This window comes from Anomalospiza imberbis, chromosome 6 (assembly GCF_031753505.1).
Source record: "Anomalospiza imberbis isolate Cuckoo-Finch-1a 21T00152 chromosome 6, ASM3175350v1, whole genome shotgun sequence".
Taxonomy (NCBI): domain Eukaryota; kingdom Metazoa; phylum Chordata; class Aves; order Passeriformes; family Viduidae; genus Anomalospiza; species Anomalospiza imberbis.
The window spans coordinates 36,144,047-36,168,045 of record NC_089686.1 but is presented as its reverse complement, the minus strand read 5'-3'; the positions used below and the strand labels follow the sequence as shown (position 1 = coordinate 36,168,045).

General features: G+C 39.0%; 1 protein-coding gene across 3 annotated transcripts; it reads left to right on the top strand.

Annotated features, from left to right (window-relative positions):
* Nucleotides 1–1,228: 1,228 nt before the first annotated feature.
* TMEM62 (transmembrane protein 62) lies at nt 1,229–19,688 on the top strand. 3 transcript variants are annotated; one of them, XM_068193380.1, is made up of 14 exons: nt 1,229–1,456; nt 5,201–5,312; nt 6,201–6,338; nt 7,397–7,442; nt 8,694–8,835; nt 9,035–9,159; nt 9,293–9,415; nt 10,263–10,418; nt 11,890–12,049; nt 13,616–13,729; nt 14,668–14,752; nt 16,283–16,387; nt 17,115–17,233; nt 18,126–19,688. In XM_068193380.1, the coding sequence occupies exons 1-14, from the start codon at nt 1,295–1,297 to the stop codon at nt 18,450–18,452; spliced, it is 1,914 nt and encodes a 637-aa protein (XP_068049481.1). In that variant the 5' UTR covers nt 1,229–1,294; the 3' UTR covers nt 18,453–19,688. The 3 variants fall into 3 exon arrangements, with proteins under 3 accessions (XP_068049481.1, XP_068049482.1, XP_068049483.1); XM_068193381.1 differs by lacking the exon at nt 1,229–1,456 and adding an exon at nt 1,977–2,078; XM_068193382.1 differs by lacking the exons at nt 1,229–1,456; nt 5,201–5,312; nt 8,694–8,835 and having other exon boundaries at nt 6,244–6,338.
* The last annotated feature ends 4,311 nt before the right edge of the window (nt 19,689–23,999 follow it).

Below are 23,999 nucleotides of genomic sequence, written 5' to 3'. Positions count from 1 at the left end.
TCTTCAAAAAAAATTGGAAACCCACATGCACTGAGAGACAGCAAAGAAAGTGTCAGCAAACCTCTTAAAAAAACAAGTTGGCACCATTGCCCAGGCAGAAATGGCACAAAACACCAAGATCTCCATGGATACTACAGTAATAGAGGAAAGAAGAGGAACGAAACAGGAATTCAGATCAATTTTAATACAGACGAAATGCTTGACAGCCTTGCTAGAGCTAAAATAAAATGGTAGAGCTTCAGGAAGAAAGTGAGCAAGCCCTAGTTCTCCAGATTACTCCTGAAGATTACCAGGATTGCTGATTGATGTTTATTTAGAAATATTTCTTCAGGGTGAACATTTCTTCTCTTTTTTTTTGGTGGGAAGAGTAGACAAGCAAGATGAAAGGCAGCTGAAAAAAACCAAAGCAAACATACATGAACTACTGCAAAAGAGTACCTAAATTATGAAGGACATCTAAAAAGATGTCTTATATTAATGCAGTCAAACTGATCTGAAAAATGTTTTTTCTTGATCAAACAACACTAATTATTATCAATGCTAAAAATTAAATCTTTGTCTTATGACAAATTATACGAGAAAATATAATTACAATTAAACAATATTGAATTAGAAATTTCTAATACCTGAAGTTGAGAATATTATGTTAAATAATAAAGTGTGATGTGATGTGATGTGACAGAAGCTTTTTCACCTAAACTCATACTTAAGACGGGAAGAAAAAATCTCAACAAAAATGGGCAGCAGTTCGTAAACTGAGTTGATAGAAAGAATAACTTAGCAATTATGAAACTGTGCAGTTGCTATAGCAAGGTTTAAAATGGTGTGTGTACATATATATATTAAAATGTTCAAAATACCATAAAAAGACTTCTGTCAGGAGCAAAATAGGTCAACTGCCTAGATTTTCCGAGCAGGTAGAATTATAACACCGTCACGAGAAAGAGCGAACGTTTACATGCTGTATCTGTAAGGAAGCAGGATGAGACACGGATCTCTTCGTACGCCTGGGTTTCCTCCTGCTTTAACCTAGGCACTCCCTGCGGCCGGAGGGGAAAGCGGGAAGACTCAGGGCCCGTGCAGCGGGGGGAGAGCCGGGATCCCCCGGCCTCGCCGGATAAAACCTCCAGCAGAAGGGAGCGCCCAGCCCCGGCCCCGCTGGCATCGGTCCTCGAGGGGCACCAAGCGCGGCCGAGCGCGGGCCGGCCCGGCCGCGGGGGCGGTGGACGCGGAAGTGCCGGGGCCGGCGGCGCAGGGCTCGCCCGGGGCGGGCGCGGTGGCGGCGCGGCGCAGGATGCTGGGGCTGGCGGCGGGGCTGCTGGCGGCGGCCGCCGTGGCGCTGCTGCTGGACTGGTACGGGCCGCCGGGGGCGCCGCCGGCCCCGGGGCAGCGCCGCCGCTGGGCCCCGCAGCCCGCGCCCGGGGCGGCCGCCGCCAGCCTGCTCTGGGCCGTGCAGGTGAGCGGGGCCGGGCGGGCGAGGGGCGGCCGAGCCCGGGCACGGCGGGCAGGGCGGAGGCGCGCAGTCAAGGCCAGGTTACAGGTGTTTGGCCAGGCTGCCCGAAGGGTCGCGTGTAGGAATATGTTCAGTGCCGGCAGCTCGATGTGCAGCTGCACGCTGAGCTCTGGGGGGCGGGAGCCCGAGGCGAAAGGCCGAGACCTGTGAAATCCTGTACACGGCGAAGGGCACAGGGCACGGGGACCTGTGGCCCGGCCAGGGGGCCGGACACTCAGAGACAGCAGGAGCCCATGACCCGTCGTAGACTTGCTTGCTCTCAGACTGTGAGGGTGTAAAAGCCCGGGGATTCCTTTCTTTGGGGCACCTTCTCAGAGGTACCCGAGTCGAACTGTTATTTTGTTAATTGCTGCACCACGATTAAATAATTTTAATGATCCCGAAGTCTGAGCTATGGGAAACCTGGAGCTGAGCTGGTAAGGAAACCTGGTCTGACTGTGAGTGTGGGGGTGTAGCTGTGAAGGGGCCTCGGTCCCAGGTGGTGTGAGTGTGACTGCCGCAGTGGCTCCTGGATGGTTGCACAGAGAAGTTTCCTTATCAGACAAGATGTGTGTAGTGGAAGCGGGTAATTAAAAACCACCTAATTATTACACTACCCTATATATTGCATCAGTACCTGATGCAGTATTATCTAATATCCTGGGGAGAAATGCAGGCTCTGCCTGTCCCTTTCCCCATCCCAAACCTCCAAAAAGTTGTGTGGCTGAGAATATAGCTTTACTGATTTATAGCAGTAGAAGGTACTGTGCCAATATTCAGAAGGTTAAATGTGCACAGCTTTGTTTCCAGGTTAAACATAAAATCCAAGCTGACCTGGCATAGTTGTGGAAGCAAATTGTAACGTCTTAGGGTTTCTGTGGCCTCTTCTGTGACTCTTCTCCCCAGAGCATTCCCAAAGCACTTAGTGTAGAACTAGCCATAAAAGTGTTTACATATTTGTAGTTAATCCATGGCTGAGATGTCACAGGGATTGCTCTGCATTTCCTTCTAACAAATAGCTGCTTTTAGTGATTTGTTTTCATTCTCAATCTCAAGAACACTTTGCCTGACTTTATTAGCTGTAGGCAGTGCTCTTAGTGGATGAGCTGGCATATAAAAGTCTTTTAGTTCTCTCTAATCGGTGGTGTAATTTATTTTAAGGCTTATTTTTACTGCAGAGTACAAGTATCAAGAGATATGCTAGAAATAATGTAAGGAAAGCCCCTATCCTGAGCTGCAGTCTTGTGAAGAGTCAGAGCAGCATAGAGCTGCTACAGAGCTATACTGACAAGCAATGCACAGGCCCATTTTCTCTTGCTGTGTTCTCTCTGGTTGTGTCATTTCAAATGGAGCTCTCCCAAGGATAGGTCATAGCACAGCTAATTTGAGACTTGGCTTTGCTTTCAAGTGGTTATGTTCTCTTTCAGATGTGCCCTTTAACAGCTGCTTTATCATTGACCTAACTTGGAAACTAATCAAGCACCAAATCCAGCCTTGTGCCTGATGATGTTATGGGAAACAGGCCTCGGGCTCCCTGGTGATTCCATAGGTCTAGCCTCGGTCACTGAATAGAGCTCAAGATGGTCAGTTCTGCCCCCAGCAGTTCCTGCCTTGTTTTTCTTCCCATAAGCAGGACTATCTCTTCTTAAATGGAACTAAATCACAGTCTTTCTACTTTAATCTTCTGTTAATGGCTCATCCATTTATTGTAGCAGAATTTCTCTTACCCACTGCCAAACAGACACTCTAGTTCAGTATTTGACAAGCATATAATCATTTCTCCCGTTTCTGTCAGCTGAAAGCATTCTACTGTTGCTCTAGACCTTGTAATTCTCCCTCGTTAATGCCTGCCTCTCCTGAACCACATCTTTGCTAGATAAGGAATGTTGATGGTGATTTCTCCTCACCCCTAAATCTCTTCAAGCCCATTTTAATGAAAGTAACTGCTTACGATGCAATGAGAGGCCAAGTATCCACATCAATCAGAGGGAGGGGAGCAGCAAATGAGCTTTCACCTACATTTTGGAAAGTAAATAAGATCATTACAAGCTTTTCATCTTGCCCACTGTCTTTCTTCTTATTGGGATATCATCTGAAAATAATTTTAAAAAAATTAAAATTTAAAAAAAAGGGGGGAAGAAGGTCCACTTCTGAGATCTTCATATGTCATGGCTGTTAGTGATGAGAGAAACTTAGTCCCAGCTCTCAGAAGTCCCAGGACACTGTAACTCTTAGAAATTACAAGTTGAACCTTTTTTTAAATCTTAAACTCATAGGGAAGAAAAGTGGGAAGGTCATTGTAGGAAATTAGGCTTCCAAGAATGAATGTTGTAAGATTAGAAATTTACATTTGCTGTAGTTACTGGTAGAGCAGGAGTAAAATTTTTTGTAAGACTTTTTTCTTGAGAATAAAAACTGTAGAAGTTTTGATTTTCTCTGTTTGATTGCTGAGATAAATTAATTGCAAATCTACAGGCTGAAATGAAGAAAAACAAGTTGTATCCTTGTCAATGATTCAATGAGGTTTGTTGTATCGAGGTAGTTTTGCTGTGCTCTTTGCCTCACACTAGTTTTAATGCATCAATGAAAGTGAAGATAAAGTTATACTTAAAAGTGTATGCCTTTTTTAGCATGCAATTCTGATCTAGGCAAAAATTCCATGTCATTCTGAATGGGGAGTTTTCCTAAGCAGAAAACTGTATTCAGGTAATATTTTCTTTGTATACAGATGACTGAATAAGTAGAATTAAATAATTTTTCTCCAATATATTTTATCTGGATTTTTCAAAAACTACAAGCTCTACAAGAACATGTTTATTAAACTGAATGTAAAAGTTAATGTTTTCTTTTCCAAGTGATATTGTCAGATGAGGATTTGCTTACTGCTTTTTGAGCATCAAATACCATTTGTTCAAACTAAAGAGGAGAATTAATTAATTGATTGACTGAAGTAGAATGGAAAGTGGAATTGAAACCATTCACACATGGGTTTTTTTTTTTGTACATTACTGAAAAGCCACAATGCAAAAAAAAAAGGAAAAATCTTATATTTCTTATTCTCCCCAAACGGCCTTTCTGATGTGAGGGTTTTGACTGATTCAGAATTGAACAGCATCTTTTACAGTTACATACAAGTCATATCATCATTTCTTAGGCAATCTTTGCCTTCTTGAAGGCACATGGAATAGGATCTAAACACACTTGTTTGACCCAATAAAGTGCTTGGATGTCACACCAGGTATAAAACAAGTTTTCAGTACATTTCAAGTTCTAGGTATCTTTAACCCATTGCTTTGCAATAGAGTAAATATAAACCTATAAAATAGAACTACTTTGTATTCTTACTTGCAGCAAAACCAATGTATTGCACAGAAATTCACAGAATTTGAAAGGCATCAGGCCACTTGCAGTCATCACAATTTACTGTGGATACCTAAGTATTTCCTCATAATTTTGTATTCTCTTTGTGTTAAGGAAATTTTCTTGATGCAAATGTGATTTTAGGGGTTAGAGTTGCAATATCATTTGTTTGTTCTGCTTTCCTTCTCCCCTAGTCAGCTACTTCTGTTTCTCCCTGCATCCCTTACACTGACATGAATCACTGTGACTGCTCGTATGTTGCATTCTTATGTATACTTGGCTTTGCAGAGCAACCTGGGTATCAATAACCCTCTGCTTGGGGCAGTGTTTCACTCTTCTTTTTTGCAGGTGTCAGATATTCATATCAGCAAATTCCGGGATCCCAAACGAGCTCCTGAATTCGAAAAATTCTGTTCTGAAACAATTGATGTCATTCAGCCAGCACTTGTTCTAGCAACAGGTAAGCAATTGAAAAGTGTGAATTTCCTGTTGAGTGGACTGTCAAAGGAACAGCAAATAGGCAATGTTCTAGGTTCTCAAGAGAGAACTTTAAACATTCAGGTATCTTAAGCAATGGAAATTGAATTGCAGCTGAAGGGAGACTGCTAGAAGCTGAAAAGAATAACCTCTCAACAAGGGAATTATTATTTTCTTCAGCATTCAGTTTCTTCAGTGAGTTAGTGTGTTCTATATGTAACAGACACAATCGCACAAGATAGCTGTTGTTTTCCCAATAGGTGTTGCTGCATCTTAGCCCTTGCTAGCAGCCACCTTCTGTCTTGTCCTGGTCTTGATTCTACATTCTTTGTGTTTGAAATTACAGAAGTGAGCAATGTCTGTGGTTAGCTGCTAGGATACAGTTCCTCTCTCAGAACAATCCCTGCTCATTTGTATGAAATTCACCTGTGAATTAATGTAAGATTTTATTGTTGGTTTCCATTTGAACATACCATACCAAGAGAGGTGAAATAAACACTGCTACTTCACTTGACAGCTTGCTATTGAAATAGATTGAGTTTTGACAAGAAAATCTAAAAGACTGAGCCATTACTGTGTGCAAGGCTTTAGAATCTTAATGCTAGACCTGGAGTTTTGTATCTGCAGAGAGTTACTTATCTAATGAGTGAAAGTGCTGCAGTGATGTGGTCAATAGATGTCTGATGAGGCTGCTGCATCTGCATTAGAAGGTGTTTACCTTGACCTTGTGGACCAGATACAGAAACATGCAGATTGCACCCAGGCCTGCAGCTACTTAGACTTGGAGGCAGGGATGGCATGCTTGTCTGGTTACAGTATTTGTATAAGCTGTGTCAGCCTCTAGTTATATCTCACCTTTGTACACTCTCAGGTGATCTGACAGATGCTAAGACAAGAGATAAACTGGGATCTGAGCAGGTAGAAGATGAGTGGAAAACTTACCAGTCAATCCTGAAGAGATCAAGGGTCATGGAAAAAACCAAGTGGATAGACATCAAAGGGAATCATGGTAAGAAGCAAATGAAACATTTCTGTCTTTCCTGTGATTGTAGATCACAGAATATAGAGGTAAAGTCTTAGTACTCACCAGTGTGATTCTAGAATCAGGAGAAGGGCTTGCCATCCACATGTCTGCTGAGATATGTGGATGTCTCAGTAGAGTGTCTACTGACGCTTTGTTTACAAGCTCTTACTAGAATGAGTTTTAATACCAGAGAAGTAAGAGTCTTTTACCTGGCAAGTGGTAGAACATGACTTCAGATGTTAGTTTCCATGTCATTATTTTATATACTATATTATTTAATGGAGGGGCAGACTGTAATCTTACCATACTGAAGAAATGGTTTCAATTTACTTTTCATAGACTTCCCCCTCACAGGTTTAAGTTTAAAAGATGTCACATGTCCAGCAGCTAAAGGATATTTGGTTTCTTTTGAATAGAAGGGAGTCATGGGAGTTTAGATCCATCAGCTGTTGCTACACTGTAAGCATTCAAACAAGCTGACAGTCATGTAGGCTGTATAAACAGGCTGTACTGGAAGCTGCACTGGGGGGAAGAAAGTGCATGCTTTGTCATATATACTCATTTTCCTATTAGGCTTCTGTTACCAGCATTAATGGAGAAGTGGAACTGTTGCAGTGCAGACCTCCCCAAGCTGATGTTTGTTCTACACATGCTATTCTCTGATGCTGTGACTACTTTATTTTCCATGAATGAGTTAAGTCTTACTTACAGAACATGCACCGAGCCCAAAAAAGCTTTTGAAAAGCTCTGTGGTCGAAATGGAGACAGGTTTAGTTTTTGGCTGCTAAATAACAATTTATATTCCCACAATGCCTTTATCTTTGAATTGAAACATGAATGAGAAAACTATTCCCATTTAACTGCTTTGAGTATATAATGTCTCCTCTACACAGTTAGTCTGCTTGTCAATCATGCATTTTTTAAAAAGTAGCTCTTCAGCATGTGCTGAGAATGCTTTATCTCAACATCACCTAGTTAGATACAGGGGCCAATGACCAATTTGATCTGAAAGTTTCCTTATTTCCTTTTTTACTCCTTTACAGATTCATTCAACATTCCACGCCTGGATAGTGTTCAGAATTATTACAGGTACTTTTATTTACCATACAGATGCAGCTATATTCAAGGTCAAATTAACTAAACAATATTCTGTTTTCAGTTACCACAGATATGCTTTTTCACTGAATTTCCTATAACCCAGGATCATATCTACTATTCCCTCTGTCTTTTGCATTGTCAGTTAGTAGAGCAGAATTGATTGAGAAAGAGAGTTCTTTGTGCAGATTTCTTATCTCTTATCCTTCTGTGTTTTGCAATTGAGTATGTTAAATCTGTCAGTGTCTAGGAAATTTTCAGTCACACTCTAGGAGAGAGAAGATGGAAGAGTGAAATGGAGTTGTTTTTTCAATATATAAAAATATAATATTTTAAAATATTAAAATTATAAAAATTGCTTGCAGAAATAAAAATAGAAGCTAGGAAAAACAGTTATTCAACACCACATCCTGGTTTTCATTATGCATTAAAATTAAAGAGGGCAGTGGGTTATATTGAAATACAATATATTTACACAGAAACATAGGTTCCTGTTATATGTTCACAGCATTAGCAGAGGATAAATCAACTGTTACACATACTTAAAGTGGGATTAAAGGAAGAAATTGTATTGAAGTTTGAAGTTGTATTGTATTGAAGTATTGTATTGAATTGTAATGTGATGATGTTCACAGAGATAATGTTAGCTTAAAAACTATTGTGAAAGGGTTTTTATGGCATTAGAAGTATGGAAAACTTGTTTTTAATATATTGGCTTGTATTCTATTCAGGTCGACCTTTCTGGTAATTTTATTGTTCTGATTGGTGGAGCAACAGGGACATGAACTGATTTTTGGATGGCTGTGTTCAAATTATACTCATCATATGAACTCAGGAATGTTTTGGCTTCCACAAATCATGCATGGAATAAAACAAAACTAAAACAACTACAAAAACCCAAATGCGCACAAAATGCCCACCCCAAAACCCCCAAAGATTTTTTTTTTAAAAAACTAACCTAAACTTAATGAATTTTAGTGATTCTCAGATTAACTCACAATCATTTTAGTTACATAATTTAATCCTTAATAGAGCAATTTGGGTGGTACTGTTAGTTGAAATGTCATGTCTTTGCCAGTGGAAGATATGTATAATTCCCATCTAGCACGAAGTATCAAAAGCACGTCAGTTTTGTAGCTCAGAAATAGTAAAATTACCTGTTGTCAATGGAAGGAGAGAAAGCAATGTATGTTTGTCATGGCTACAAGCTTTCCTAACAGGAGTATTTCCATCTTATTTTGTTAGGAAATACTCTGCCTGGCGTAAAGATGGTTCTTTCCATTACATCCATACCACCTCTTTTGGGAACTATTCATTCATCTGCGTGGATGCCACACTCAGCCCAGGCCCTAAGAGACCCTATAATTTTTTTGGGATTTTAAACATGGTATTGTATAAGTCTTTGCATTCCATTTTGCTGGCTGTTTTATTTCTGTAGTGGTTTGTTTGGAGGTTTGGGGTTTTTTTAGTATAAAAAAATTGTTTGAAAGATTTGTGTTCATCTATAAGAGTGTTTACATTTTATAAGTTATAATGCATGTGAGACATTTATTTAGCAAAATGGATTTGTCACCTGCCTGTTTCAGAATCAAATGGCAGAGCTGTCTTTGATGGCAACAGAAAGTCTACACAGCAACCATACTATCTGGTTTGGCCACTACCCCACCTCAACAATCATCTCCCCATCCCCTGGAATACGAACACTAATGAGGTAAGATCTTCTTACCCTGTATGTTTTCAGCATGAAGTACATTTCTTGCCTGTCTTCACATGCTCATCTTTCACTTTTCAAATTTTCTGCAGTGATATTTCCTTCCCACCCAAATAATCACAATTCTTACTAGTTCTGCCACAGCCTATTTATGTGGACATCTCCATACAATGGGTGGGCTGATGCCAGTCTTACACAGTCAACACCGTGGTGGCACTCTGGAACTTGAACTGGGAGACTGGATGGATAATAGGAGGTAAGAAAAGCCCCATATGAGCAAATTATTATATGAAGCCTACCTTGCTGTACTGTGATTCCCTTTTATGCTGTGTGGTGAATTTGAAAGAAGCGTGAGATCAGCCTGACTGGTTATTACTATTAGTGCTTTTGAAAAAAAGGCCTTGTATGTATGTTTGGGATTTTTCCCCATATCAACAGTGTGCTGATAAATTAAATATTTTTTTATTAATTCTTGATATTTAAAAACTAAAAAGGGGACATCTAAATGTGTATCCAGATAGTTTAGTATTCAAATGTAGATAAATAAATTTTAGTAAAATTTAGCATCACTACTTCAAAATACACATGCTCTGCAGTAGCTGTTAGAATTCTTGACGCAGAAATAGTCCACCTGAGAAATGTTACCTTACTTGCATATCAAAAAGTGTCTGAGGCTACGTGTAGTGTATAGTAGTATATTAGCTTTTATTCTGCAGTAATCCAAAGAAAGATACTGGTATGAATATAGGGGAAGAGCACGCTGGGACCGTTGTCCTGAGTTAGAGTACCTACACAGACACTGTGGAAATGTACATTATATTTGAGTTCTTTAATGTAATGTTCATCTGTCTGATTCGTGTGCAAAATTCCATAGATCTTCACACTTGGAACTTTGGGTACTGCTTCTATGATTTATAATAAAATTAACCTCATCAGAGGTAAGCAACTGTATAGTTAATACAGCAGAGTTGGAAAATGTAAGATCAACTACAGAAGAGAATAAATGGAAGATAAAGCCAGGTTCTTTAGGAACTTGAGAAACATGGAAATCAGCTGTTCACACAGCAGTTTGTATTAACAAAATTTTTTTCCTTTAATGATAGATACAGGATCCTCGCGTTTGATCATGACCTCCTCAGCTTTGCAGATCTTAACTTCGAAGAGTGGCCTGTAGTTCTCATCACCAATCCCAAATCCTTCCTTTACAGCAGTTCTACTCATGAACCACTAGTCAAAATTCTTTATTCCACTCATATCAGGTACCCTGTAATGTCTTGATTTCACAATATTTAATTATATTTATAGGTATATACACAAAACCTTTTTTTTCAAATGTGTGTCGGCTGTTCTCAGAATTCTCTTTTCTCTGGAAGATTGTTCCAGAGAGCTTGCTTTGTATCATATCTGGGATAAAAAGATTATGTAGTAGTAATTTGTGTTTGTTTTATTTATGCAGTTATTTCCCCTGAGGTCAAACAAACTTTATGTAACCAAAGCTGATCAATTAAGATATAATTAAAATAGATTCATATGTAATCAATCCACATAGATTAATATGTAATCTCTGTTATTTATCTCACATGTTCACATCAACTCTGCTAATTTCAGGATTTTGTCTGTGTATTTTTCTAAGTGATTTCTCTATTCACTTCAGACTTCTTAGCTTTGTCTTTTCAATTCTACATCCTTTATATACTAAAACATGAGAAGCCTCTGCCAATTTTCATATTCATTTTAAATCTCTCCTTTTTTTCCATTTTTACCTTATATTTCAGATTTTTAGGCCCTTTCCAGCATTTTATATTTGCTGTAAGACTAATCTGCTTGAAATACTGCATATGTAGGGTTACAATAAAAAGCAGTTTGTCATACTTTTCAGTTAGGGAGCAGTATCCTACTAAGTGTCCTAATTACCTTCCAGTTTCCTATTCAGAACCTTATCTGAACATTCTTATGATTATATTAAATATATGAACTGGTAGAATTGTTCACCTTAACTGTATGAAATGCCTTCATTTGACTAAAACATGCTCTGGAATGTCATTCATATTACCAGAAATGAAAGGAATTGAATGTGTGCAGTATTTTGAGTCTGTATTAGTATCACTGTTTCTATGAATATAAGCACTACTGCCAAGTGACAATACATTTCTTGGTTTCTGAGATCTGCAATATCAGTCTTGCATTCCACTCCATTTGTCTTAAATGCAGTTACAAACTCTGAGAGGTTATATTCTGACTTGCAAAAAAGACAAAAAGGAATTAAAAAAAAAAAAACCAAGGAAAAAACCCCACTCCCAACAACAAAGGACTTTAGAGAGAGAGAGAGACTGGCAATTTTTATGGATGCCATCTACAAGCATTTGGTTATGTGTCTATGTGTGCTAGAGGTTGCATCCCACTTGTATTAGCAAACATTTTGGAGCAAGAGTTCTAAAATTATTTCTGCCAGGGCCTTACAACTTCTGCCACCTTTTTGTCTGTTCTACAGCAAGTTTTCTATCCTGTTCTTTTGTGTAGTGTCATACAGAACTACTTTTTTTTTAACAGTAGGAAAGACCTACTATGTTACCATTAGCCTACAGATATTTCACTGTTTTAATTTCTAAATCTTTTGAACTCTTTACTACAAGGCAGCTTAACCTTAAGGGACTTTTTCTTAAGGAAGTAATGACATACCTACAAGTCCAGTAACAAATCTGTTTCTTTTGCTCTTTATTTACTCCTTAGAATTCTGGCATTCTCTCCTTCTGTCATTATCTCTGTCAAAGTCTACATAGATGGAGTTCACCTGGGGAATGCACGTCAGGTGTCTGGCCCTCTCTATGTGCTGAACTGGAGCCCACAAAACTACAGTGAAGGGTTCCATCGCATAGATGTGACTGTCCAGGTAAGGTACCTGTTGGCATTCTTTGTATTTTTTTTCTTGTCATGGCTTCTCTATCACCCTCCTGCCTCACATAACTAGGTACAAAGTAACAGACTTACTTTCATATTTGTCTGATTACAAAACCCAAAGGATTTAATAAAGAAATAAACATTGACTGCTAAGCACCAAAATAGTCATAAAGCTGCTGGGATAAGGAAAGAAATATTATTTTTCATAAGAAGTAAAATAAGACGTGATAGAAGTGCGAACTTGAATTGAAATTGGCCAGAGATGTCAAAAATTACAAGAAAGGGTTGTAAAGGTATATAAACAACAAGCAGAAACAGAAAGAAAATACTGGCCAGGTGTTAAACAGCAGAGGTGAATTAGTCACCAACAGCTCTGAAAAGGCCGAGGTTCTCAACACTTTCTTTACCTCTGTCTTTACCAGCAGTGTTGGGCCCCAGGCCTTGGGAGCAAGGATCAAGCTTGATGCAAACAGAGACCCACTGTCAATGAAAGATGAGTTGGAGTAAGACCTGGCACAGGAGCTTGATCAATGGGTCCTGACAGTTTCCACTCCAGACTGTTAAGAGACTTGGCTGACATCTTTGTGAGGCCACTCTCCATAGTCTTGGAGAAGTGTGGAGATCAGGGGGCATCCCAAAAGACTGGCAGAAGGCTAATGACTCTCCTGTCTACAAGAAGGGCTTAAGGGAGGATCCAGGAAATTTTAGGCCCATCAGTCGTATTTCAGTCCCTGGGAAAATTAGGAAACAAATCCTTGTGGGGGGCTTTCTCAGGTCAGATGAAGCACATGACTGGGAAGAGCCAACACAGATTAACCAAGGGCAAATAGTGGGCCAAGAAGAACATCATGAAGTTCATAAAAGAAAAGTGTAAGGACTTGCACCCAGGAAAACATAATCCAGGAGTGCAGCACAGGCTGTGATCTGACTGGCTGGGGAGCAGCTCTGTGAAAAGGGACCTCAGTGTCCTGGTGAACCACAAACTCAGTGTGAATGAACAGTGTGCTGGTGTCGCAGAGAAAATCTACTGCATGCTGGGGTACATCCACAAGGGCATCACCAGCCAAGACAAGTCACTATCCTGCTCTACTGAGTGCTTGCCAGGCCACACCTGGAACACTGTGCTCAACACTGCGCTGTGTTGAATAAATAACAATAAACAAGTGTTTATCTATATGGGTTTATGGCAATACACCAGAAATTAAGTACAACAAAATTTGAAAATATTTTAATATAGGCTATTACCTAGAATTGAACTTCCAGAAAACAACTGGGGGGGCAGTAAACAGTCACAGTCTTCCATAAGTTGCTGAATCTCTGACAGGCTCTTCTTCATATGTAATACTTTCAGATTATGATTTTATAATTACCAGCTCACTTGAAACTGCAAAATTGACTGTAAGTAATCCTTGGTAGGTAGAATTTAATATAGAAGTATGCCGGAGAAGCATACATAAATTGTATCTTTCTGGAAAAGCTCCAATGATAATTAGGAACTTTAACTAGACAGTTTTTTGTATCACTGCTATGTAATTGCTCTCATTTTATGTCAATCTAGGATACTTCAGGAAGAATTGGCACACGGGGCCATTTATTTGGTATGGAAGAAAACCTCTCTCTTAGTTTTGACTTTTGGTCATCTGTTATTCTTCTCACTGACCACTATGTTCTAGTAAGTACTTTCAGCAAAACAGCTGTTACTCCATGTTGGCTTCCCAAGCTGCAGTAGGCATTTTCGTAATTCCTGAAGGAATTTGTAGACTTGAATGCAGTTTACTTTTTCCAGATATGACTCTTTTGGAATTCCAAAACATTTAAAATTTCTCAAGTTGCACACTTCAACCACAAATGTGCAACAGTGGTTTATACAAACAGTTGATGTCCTGGATTTAGTCCCAATTATCCATTTTTGGGCATAAGTATACACACATTTTATGCAAGCAAGAAATTGAAAAAGAGCTACTGGAGATAGCAGAAAAGGAAACATTAAACCGAAGAGAAATTCACTGTTGAAATATGTTTTCTGGAAAGAATGTTGCAAATATTCTCACTGTCAGCTGCTGACATTATAACTAGCTCCATTGAAGTGGAGGGCAAAATCCCCATCGACTTGAGTCATATGTGTTACAGCTCAGTACGTGCAAAGAAGGATGTCATGTCTTAGTAGTCTAGGTGCACTTCCAGAACTACATAAGAAAGTCCACATGACTGTAGTTCTTATCATAACTGGCTCAAAGTTATTATCTTTGTTTTGTTAATCAGTCACTCATTGTACACCATGCCTTGAACTGCATTTCTCCTCAGGTCAGTGCTCAGACAATGTTTTTCCTTGGAAGTGTAACTACACTTTTTCAATGGACGTGTTTACAAACCCTGTTTTTTAAAGATTCGGCTCTATTGCTTTCAGACATCGAGCAGAATTCCAGTCAGTACAATACAAATCCTAGAACTTAGAAATTCTTTAAGTTTCCTTTTTACTCTTCAGTAACACCAACAAGCTTTGAATGTGTTTCAAATAGAATCTTTGTACCATTTTATCAGTGTCCATAAGGCATGCTCCAAGGCTGCAATTATTCCAGGGCTGGCTTATAGTCAAAACTGTCTTTTCAGGCTCGACTGCTCTTTGGACTGACGGTGCTGATTCAGATTACCTTGCTTGTTGTTTTCCGACACCTTCAAAAGCCAGCACTCAAAGGTATCAACTAATGTTTACCTGTGGTTTTTAGCAGATCTGTTTCCCCTAAACGTTTTACTGTTGACCTGCATGCTAACAATATGTAAGTAACTGTGCTGTTAATCACCATATGCATTTTACATCTGCTACTGTGGGATTTGATTGGTTTCTCAGAAGCTGCTGTTTCGCTTTTAAGGGAAGCTGGAAAAACTCCAGTATATCAAATAAAGTAAACTGGAAACTTGAGCAGGTACCTTTGTCTAAACAAAAATTAAGTTGATTGAAGTCCAAAGTTTCATTTTAATATTCTCCCTGAAGAATCCAATACATAGGGAAATGAATGTTTTGTTTTGTATTTTCTATATGTGTGCTTGTTTCTCTACAGTTGTTACAGAATTCTCTCTTGCCTGAGTGGAGAAACAGATTTCCTTTTGCAAAGAAAGTATTTGTTAACTTTTGCAAAGAACATGAACAGGATTGGGTCTTTCTCAAAATAATATTAAGGCCATTTCTGTCATAACTTGATACTTTGTGATACATCTAGTAAATGAAAATTATTACTATTAAGCTCATGGTGTTTATCCTTTAAACAATCATTTGAACTACACCCTACTAATGAGATTTTTCTGGAAGCCACCTCCCTTCCTATTCATGTCAGTGTTTGTCCCTTCCTTTATACTCCTAATTGTGTAGCATCCTGAGGTAACTACAGCAACTGCCTACATAGAAGAGAATCAGATTTTCAGTTGCCTTTATGGAACTCAGCAGCTAAATATTAAAAAAACTGACTCTGTGGTCATCTAGGTCCATGTGTTCTATGACGAATGTTTTGACAACTTAGTGAAAAATTTGTTAGAGCTGTTGATTTCCAAAGGTGAAGCTTGCCCTCTGGGGGTTAATTCTTTGTGAGAAGGCCACATACTAGATGTAAATCTACAAGCTAACTTTTTAGGAAGGCTCTCTTGATCTGTAAATTGTCTGCTTCAGTTAGAGAGCTACTACTTTTTTCTGCTAACACCACACACTTGTCAGAATAATGTCATTTTAATGCATAGCCTTAATTTTGAGTTGCTCTCAGATCTCACTAAATTAGATTTAATCAAAGGAAATCCAATGAATCTAGTTCATGCTGACCCACCTTTCTGGGTTTCCAGAGTTACTGTTTTTATTCTCTTACTTTTAATTTAATACATACTTTCTCCATGTTTTTCATTCTAGCTAACTTCATTTTCTGGGTATAGAATGGTCATTCAGTATTATTTACAATACAGTAAGTGTATTCCTTTAGAATGGCAGGTTCCTCTGCTGTTTTTAATATAGACAGTTTTATGTTTTGGTTCTTTACTTTCAGTTATCACAGTAATAGTAATGCATTCTTCTGCAGTCTTCTATAGACATACCAAATATTATTTTTATATTCCTTATATAAAAGAATGAGTAAATCACGTGAAGATTTGTTTCAGAAAGACCAATATTATACATACATATATATCTGGGGAGGTGTTGCAAACTGAATTAAGTGTATTTTTCTTAAATGTTGTCTCTCTTTAGGAAAGCCAGGATTACTTACTCTGACTTCATATTCTCTTCATGTCTTCAGTAAAACAAACACCTTCTATTACTCACTTCTGGTTCTGAATTTATACACCATTCTGGGTAAGTAGCCTAGAGTACTGGAGGACATAAATTGGTATTTTGAAATTACACATTAGATCCTGATGAAAAATAAGAATTGTAACATCTTGGAGAATGTGGGAAATCTACTTAAGTTACAAAATCTATGTGGAACTTGAAAAGTTAATGTCCAAAGAGACTAAAGGTTTATTTGTAGGAGCCTAACTTAGAAGCCCTGAATTAATGAAACACTTAGCTTGTTAAATTACTCTGAAAGTGAAGTGAGTATTTTTAAATTCATTGTGCTTTTCACTTATTTTTTGATTGTTCGCATCAGAGCTAACAATCTGAGCTTGTTCTCCTCTGATAACATCTTACTGAAATAGCTATTTTCGTGTTAGTCAGTGTAGTATGCATAACACAAAGCAGCCTGCCTATTTTAATTTCTAGGCTAAGCCAGGCTGGGATTGTTTGTGACCACATTTTTCATGTATCTTGCTGTAATTCTGGGAAAAAACTACCCTTATCACCTCTCTCATAAGCAAGATATTATATGTGGTGTTGAAAATTGTCACAGAGATGAAACTGGTTCAAAAGTATTTTAATTGCATGCCACAACCCGCTGTCATACTGTGATATTTTCACACCAGACTGCTGTTTTGCTGAATGTGAAAACATGAGGCTGATTACTCTGGACAAGCAATAGGGAAGTCTCAGGGTACAAAGGGTTGTGTTTCCTGATGATGATGTTTGGTTTCCTCTCTTGCAGGACCATGGTTTGTAGGTGAACTGATAGATGGCCAGATGGGGGCCTGTTTTTCCTTTGGGGTGTTTGTCGGTGGTTCCTTCTTACAGGGCAGTATGACATTTGTGGTTGGGATTTTACAGGTGAGTATTTATAAAATAAAGGCTAAAAACCAGTTGTTTTTTTTTTTTTTCTCAGGGGCTTTTTTCAATTTTTAATAGTTTTATAAAGAAAGTAGTCTTGGAAGTAGAGAGATTAGTGACCATGCCTGACTACAAGTGGTCTTTCTTACCTTTCTGCAGATTTAAAGAAAGGAAGGAGGTTGTGCATTATTTTCACAAACTTCCCTTTTTCTCTAAAAAAATGATGTTGCTTTGGACTCCCTGGATATATGGATTAGAGGCTGTCTCTTTACAGATTTCTAAATTTTCTGTGAATTTTCTAGTTTTGCCTTTGGCTAACATACAGTGATTAAGCAAAAAAACTGAGTGGCCAGGGCAGCCCTTGCAGCCTTAATAACCCTTCAGATCAGTAGGTGTCACCCTAAGCACACATTGAGTCCAGTTTTCCCAAGAGTGGTTTCCCTATTAATCTGAAAGACAAGGTGGCATTCCTTGGCATTTAAGATAGAGGACCAAACCAGCATTGCCTCCTTCTTTATGGTGTCTCCCTTGTACCAGTGTGACTCTGCAGTGGGCTGGGTCAGGGTTAAGCTGACACACAGACCATCTGGTTTTGCCATGCTAATTTTTGGTAGGTCTGCCTCCCTGAATCAGTTCCAGGAAATGTCAGATGTGTGTTAGTGCCTCTTACTGCAAGGGAATGGGCAGGAATGCTTGGCCGGGGACTCGGGCAGAGGCAGTAGCAGCTTTATCAGCTGCAGAGTCGTGGAGGTGCATCCTGAGATTCCATGTCTGGGAACTGTACTCAGCCCTTAGAATGGGACAGCTTTATCTGTGCATATGTTTTTAAGCCTTCATAGATGTTACCCAGAACCCTTGGCTTGCTCATTGTCTTATTTGCTCTTCCTTTCAGATGATGTTTTTCAACCTGCCATTGATGGCCTATCTGTGCTGGTGCCTGCTGCTGCGATGCCAGGGCCACAGCTTCCGTTCCCACATCCGTCACGTCCGACGCCTCGTGGCTGTGCTTGTTCACCTGGCAATGGCCCTGCTCCTGGCCTGGCAGGTCTATTCCTGCTATTTCCTGCAGCGAACATACGGCACCTTGGCGTTCTTCCTCTCCCCAATGAGAACATGGCTGGTGGTACTGACCGCAGCTCTCATTTATAAAACCTGGACACTGAAATCATCAGAGCTCAGAACTTACATAATAGAGATAAAAAACTGTCAAAGCTCCTGAAGTACAATATAAGTACTCCAAGTTCTGTCTTAAAAACTGTCAAGGTACAACCTTATCATTTTGTGATGCTGGAATTCCATACACCCCACCGTTAGGTGGCAAGACCCAAAGCTGCACCTGCACTGCTACAGAACTGTATTAAATAGTAAATGTACAATATGTTATACACACTTTCCTTGTATTATACAACATACTGTATAAAATATGTTATATAATACAGTTATGCATTATACATCAATACAGTAAACTGTGGAATAATTGCATCAATGGGATTTTTTTAGTTATACAGAGATAGATACGTCCATATGGCTCACAAATGGAAATGTTTGTCTATTACTACTGTGAATAGAAAAATACTTTTAACTAATTACTGATTTTTTATAATGCTGCAAAATATGAGCATAGGACTTGATGAGCTTCTGGATTTGTGCTTAATTTGATTTTTATTTCAGGGTTGGCATGTGTTTTTACAAGACTAGACCAGATGTCTTTATGAAGTAATGGTGATTGCAAAGGTGTTGTAGTGGCCTTCACAGTCAAGAGTCCTCTGCCCATACATGTTTTCAGTTCATAATGCTGTATACAAGCAGATTATAAGCTGTGAGGTGTGTGTATGTATTTGTGTTCATGTTTACCTGAGCTGTGGCCTATAGCTTTTGCCCTGGGAGTGCTGGCTAATTAACAGGCTCACTTTCTGGAAGGAAGGAGTTTCATTTTCCACTGCTGAGGCTGCCAGTCCTCTCACCCATGACTGGTGAAAGAAGAGTGAACTATCAGCAGTGCTGGGGTTCTCAGCTTCAAAGCAAAAATGGAGACAATGTCCTCAGGATGGGAGAGGCTGAAGGAATACTACAGTTTGGTGCCTATAAAGTCTGTAATTTCTGTTTTTCTGGGTCTCAGCCAAATGCACCAAAGAGTGACTTAAGAAAACTCATTTCTTTGTTTTCATTTTTTAATAAGTCCAAAAATGACTGAACAGTTAGTTACATTAATGAAGAATGTAATGATCGAGAGCCAGGAAAGCTGAGGTGCCTTGATCTGTAAAGAACACTGCATTGCTTCACAAACGACCGGCTGTGAGTGGAATGTTTCAAATACTTTAGGTAATTTTACAGTAACTTATTTATGGCTTCTCAAGAAAAAAGAGGGCTAATTTATTTATGGTCACTTCGGAAAAAACCAGCAGCGACTGTAGTAGAACAAAGGAAAATAAATTGGAAGAAAATATTGACTACAGCAAGGACTTTTGTTATTTCTAACAGGTGACAGTTTTCCTATTCCTTAGTTTCTGTTCTTCAATGATATAGGAAAATAGTAATATAATACTAATAATGTAATTTCTTCAGTGTAACAGGGAAAAGAGAGAAAGAGCACCCATTTACATGACTTAAAATACACTGTTAAGAAAATAAAGAATGTAATTTGTTGCTACAAAAGTTTGTTTTGCAAAGCTGTTAAAAAATGAGAGGGCGCAAAATTTATTTGTGAGATACAATACTGAAAAATTGATAATAAAATGACATTTCACAATTATTTTTATGTGATTAGAGAGAACAAGAAGTGGGAATAATATACTTCCTACCTTTTGACTTGTTCCCATTGTTAAATATAATGTTACCCAATACTTTTACCCTTAGGATGTCCTCTCCAGTAGTCTCTGCACTGCACACCACTTGCACCCACTGACTGATTAAGCCCCCACACTGGGCATTCACGCATGGCTTGTGTGGAGGCTGAATTTTTTTTTTTTTTTTTTTTTTTTTTTTAAGAAGAAAGAGAAACAAAAGTGCACTTACCAATCTAGAAATTTCTGGGGGTCCAGAAAAGCTGACACGCAACCCCCTTTGGCTTCCTCGAACACCTGTCTGGGGCACTGCAGCACCCCAGCACTGGAGAGGATTCGGTGGGGTCCCTGATCAAGGGGTCGGTGCACGCTGGAGACCTGTCCCATCTGATTCGCTGCTGCCGGGACTGCAGGACAATCCGGCTCTGTGGCTGTGTCACCAAAACTCCTGTTGTCCCAGCTACGGGTTCTCTCACCAGCTGTGCAAGAAGCTGATGGACACAGAGTTGAGAGGTGCATTCCCTGTGTGTGCAGAGCAGGTGCTGGGCAGTGGATCCACAGAGGCAGCACACCTGCAGTGCCAGTAGAGGCTTTTATACATACCAAGCCCTGGAACAGCATTACCCACCGGCCCCCCCGCCCATCCCATTTAAAGGCACACTACTCTTATTTTGCCACCCATGCTCTAGGGGAAAGTGGCTGATGGGATTATATTTTACTATGTTAATGACCAAAGATTAGCACAAAAGTCAAGCAAACTTCTTCTTTGGCCTTTGTTCCTGTCTCCTTATTAATGTAAACAGGCAGTTGTTCCTGTCTCCTTGTTTACTGGATTTATAGAGCCATCCTCCTCTGCTTTGCACTAATTTTGCAGATTTACGGAGTCATCTTTTTCTCACTTCTCTTCGCTGGAGCCTTGTTTCTTGGTTCCTCCTGGCTATCTTGCAGAGAATAGGGTCTGTTGCACATACAGCACTCTTAACATCACTCTACCTGGACCAGAGTACAGTAGCAAAACTGAATGTCACTACTTTTTCTCTTACTACTTTGAATCTATACTTCTGGTTACAAAATTCTGTGTTAGTGTGGCTAAAACATCAGGTCTCATTTCTGCTTCCTTCCATGCTTTTCCTTAAGAGTTCTGAGTTGTCTCACAAAGTATTTTCTCAGTTTGAAGCTTATTCCAGCTGCTGCTACCATTTCTAGTTGTGGGATAATGCCACCTGCCTGTGATCTTCTTTTCTCTCCTGGTAATCTATTTATGGATTATATAAACATTTCCTACTGTGAAGAGAAGCCAGTAAAGAGAAGGATAGTATAGCAAAAGAGAAGAGCAGTGTTAGAAGCAGGACTAAGTAATCCTGCACTTTCTTCTTCCACAATCAATTAATAAAAATATGAATGAAGAGATTAAGCTATTTGAAAGGCATCTGCCTCAGGTCTCTCCACTTTTGTAACAACAGCTACTACAAACTGCAGTAAGAAACATACATGTCTGGGCTGGAAAGGTCTTTTCATGGTGTTGGTGACATTTTGCATGAAATCCTGACATTTAACTGTACAGTTTCGCACTAAACACTAATAGGTGATCTTATGAAAAACAGCATGTTTTTCTCATTGTCAATGCAGAAGCCAAAAACGAGGACAAGAAACAAGATGAACTAAAAAAAAAACTAAAAAAAAAAAAAACAAAAAACAACCCAAACAAACAAACCAAAGAAAACCAGGAAAGGAATGAAAATGGAAGGGAAGAAAGCAGAAGGGAAGAAAATGAAATATAGGGCAGAGAACAGCAATACTTCAAGGTATAAAAGGAAATGAGATGGAAATGGGAATGCACAAGACTAATAAATACAAAGCAGAAGATTGTCTTAACCAAAAAAACACAAAAAAAGGTGTGTCTGTCCAATACTGTTTACATTTTATTACCCTTTGCAAATGCTTATTTATAAAGATTGTAGCTGAACTTTCTTACTGTGATCATGATGTCACATGAAAACAGAAATGCATTAAAGTTCACAAAAAGCCCCTAGCAGCTTTAAGTCAGTTTTGAAACCATAACAATGGGGGCTGGAGTAATAAAGCAGTGACGAGTCCTCAGGAAGAGAATGCTATGTGAAAAGGCTCCAGGAACAAAATACTATAAATCCTTATTTAGTTAACAACTAATTTTTCAGAGTCTGAAGCAGAAACTGTAATAGAATATAAGGTTAAATAGTAACTTGATAGCTGACAGAAGGAAATGTAACTTAGAATTACCTCAGATTACTGTAATACTCAGAGACATCTTCAGCCCCGAGGAAAATGTGTCTGTGTAAATGATAATATAATGAACTGGACCCAGATTTGCACATGTGCATTAGGAATTTTGTCATAGGCATCGGTAATTAAGCATTAGTGGCTATTTGTCAGTGTTTGTATGACTCCTCCCTTGACACCTTTTTGAATAAAAGACTGTACTTGTTTCCTAGAAATTGTGCCAGTTACAGGAGCTGCTGTTATGTGTACATGGAAAAATTGCTGGATTATGCCAGAAAGTCAAGATGACCTAAAGAGATCAGTAGAGAAACAAAGAACCAAGGACCCCAGCCAATAGGTTCTAAGTGACCCATCTTAAATCAAGAAGGTAAACAAGATGGTGAACTGCTTTGGCTCAGAAATTGTGTCCTTAGAGAAAAAGTAATTCTGGAAGTGTGAGATCATAACCATGGAGTCAGGAAACCCACTGACTCAAAAGATGAGCAGTTATGCACACGCAGACCTAGTTAGCAAATATGATGCCAGTCAATTATGAGTAAAAATGAATATGTATTAGATAGAGAGGCAAATGCATGCATTCCAAGCTGGCTTTGTGGAATTACTACCCAGCACCCATCTTGGTGCAAACATGAAATAAACCAAATATCTTGGCTCTGGGCCAGATACTGGCTTTACACTGCAGGTACTGAACCCTGTTTGAGGAACACCACCAGCTGCATTGATGGAGATAAGAAACAGATGTATGGGTCTGTTTTGGGGAAAAGGAGAACAGCTTGACCTAAAAAAACATGGAATGCTATAAAGGGAAACTAAGACAATGAGATAAAAGGAAAGAGATTGATTATGATGCTGGTATCTCAAGAGACAGAAATAATTAAATATTTGCCCAGAGGGTTACAGGGAATCAGGAGGGGCTTATGAAACATGGTCTTGCCTTATTGTTGTAAAATGTGAAATATGTAAACATTCTCTTAAGAAAGGATGATATTTGATATTAATATATTTTCAAGCCTAATTAACAGGAAAGAAGATACAATCCACAAAGCAGGTAGCAGTTAACATGCAAACTCTAAGTGATGCCCAGGTGTTAAAGACAAAGTACTTGCTGGCTTCCTTAAAGTTTGGGGCTTGGAATTGATCTCAGGCATAGTGGGAGGTTAGCAAAGCTTGGAAAGAATGTACTACTGACAGAGGACACAAAGAATGCAGAGTTTATAGGCCACAAGGACATCTGGAAGAACTCCCAAGATATGGAAGAAACTAATAAATTCAACTCAGCAACTGTGCTGAAATTGGCTCTGACTGGATAAAAGTAATTCTGACATGGGGAGATCACAACCACCGACTCAAGAAACTTACCAACCCAAAAGAAGTGAAAGACTGGGCATGTGGACTAATTACCATGAGAAGCAACCTCCAAAGGATACTGGATTTTTCTTACCAGTTATTTGTCACCCTTTGTTAAATGACACCTCTCACAGTACAAAATATATGATAGCTGAAGAGCCAAACTATTACAAATATTAAGAAATTAGGACAAGATGAAAAAAAAAAATCAGTAGTTTTTGTAACTGAATTTAAATGATGTAAACTGAATTCAGTGATGGCACTGAATTTAAAGAATCTTCTCATTTTGGCCTTTTATTCTTAAGAGGTGACATGAACCAGGATTCACAAGTAAAGGAATACTTCTGTGAGAATAGTAAACACTGGGGTTATCAGGG

What these genes read in the sequence shown, in the direction of transcription:
- TMEM62 (XM_068193380.1), top strand. Translation starts at nt 1,295, where the DNA reads ATGCTGGGGCTGGCGGCGGGGCTGCTGGCGGCGGCCGCCGTGGCGCTG. An exon ending in AGACATCAAAGGGAATCATG is followed by an intron (nt 6,339 to 7,396) that starts GTAAGAAGCAAA and finishes ACTCCTTTACAG; the next exon opens with ATTCATTCAACATTCCACGC. An exon ending in TCAAAAGCCAGCACTCAAAG is followed by an intron (nt 14,753 to 16,282) that starts GTATCAACTAAT and finishes GTCTCTCTTTAG; the next exon opens with GAAAGCCAGGATTACTTACT.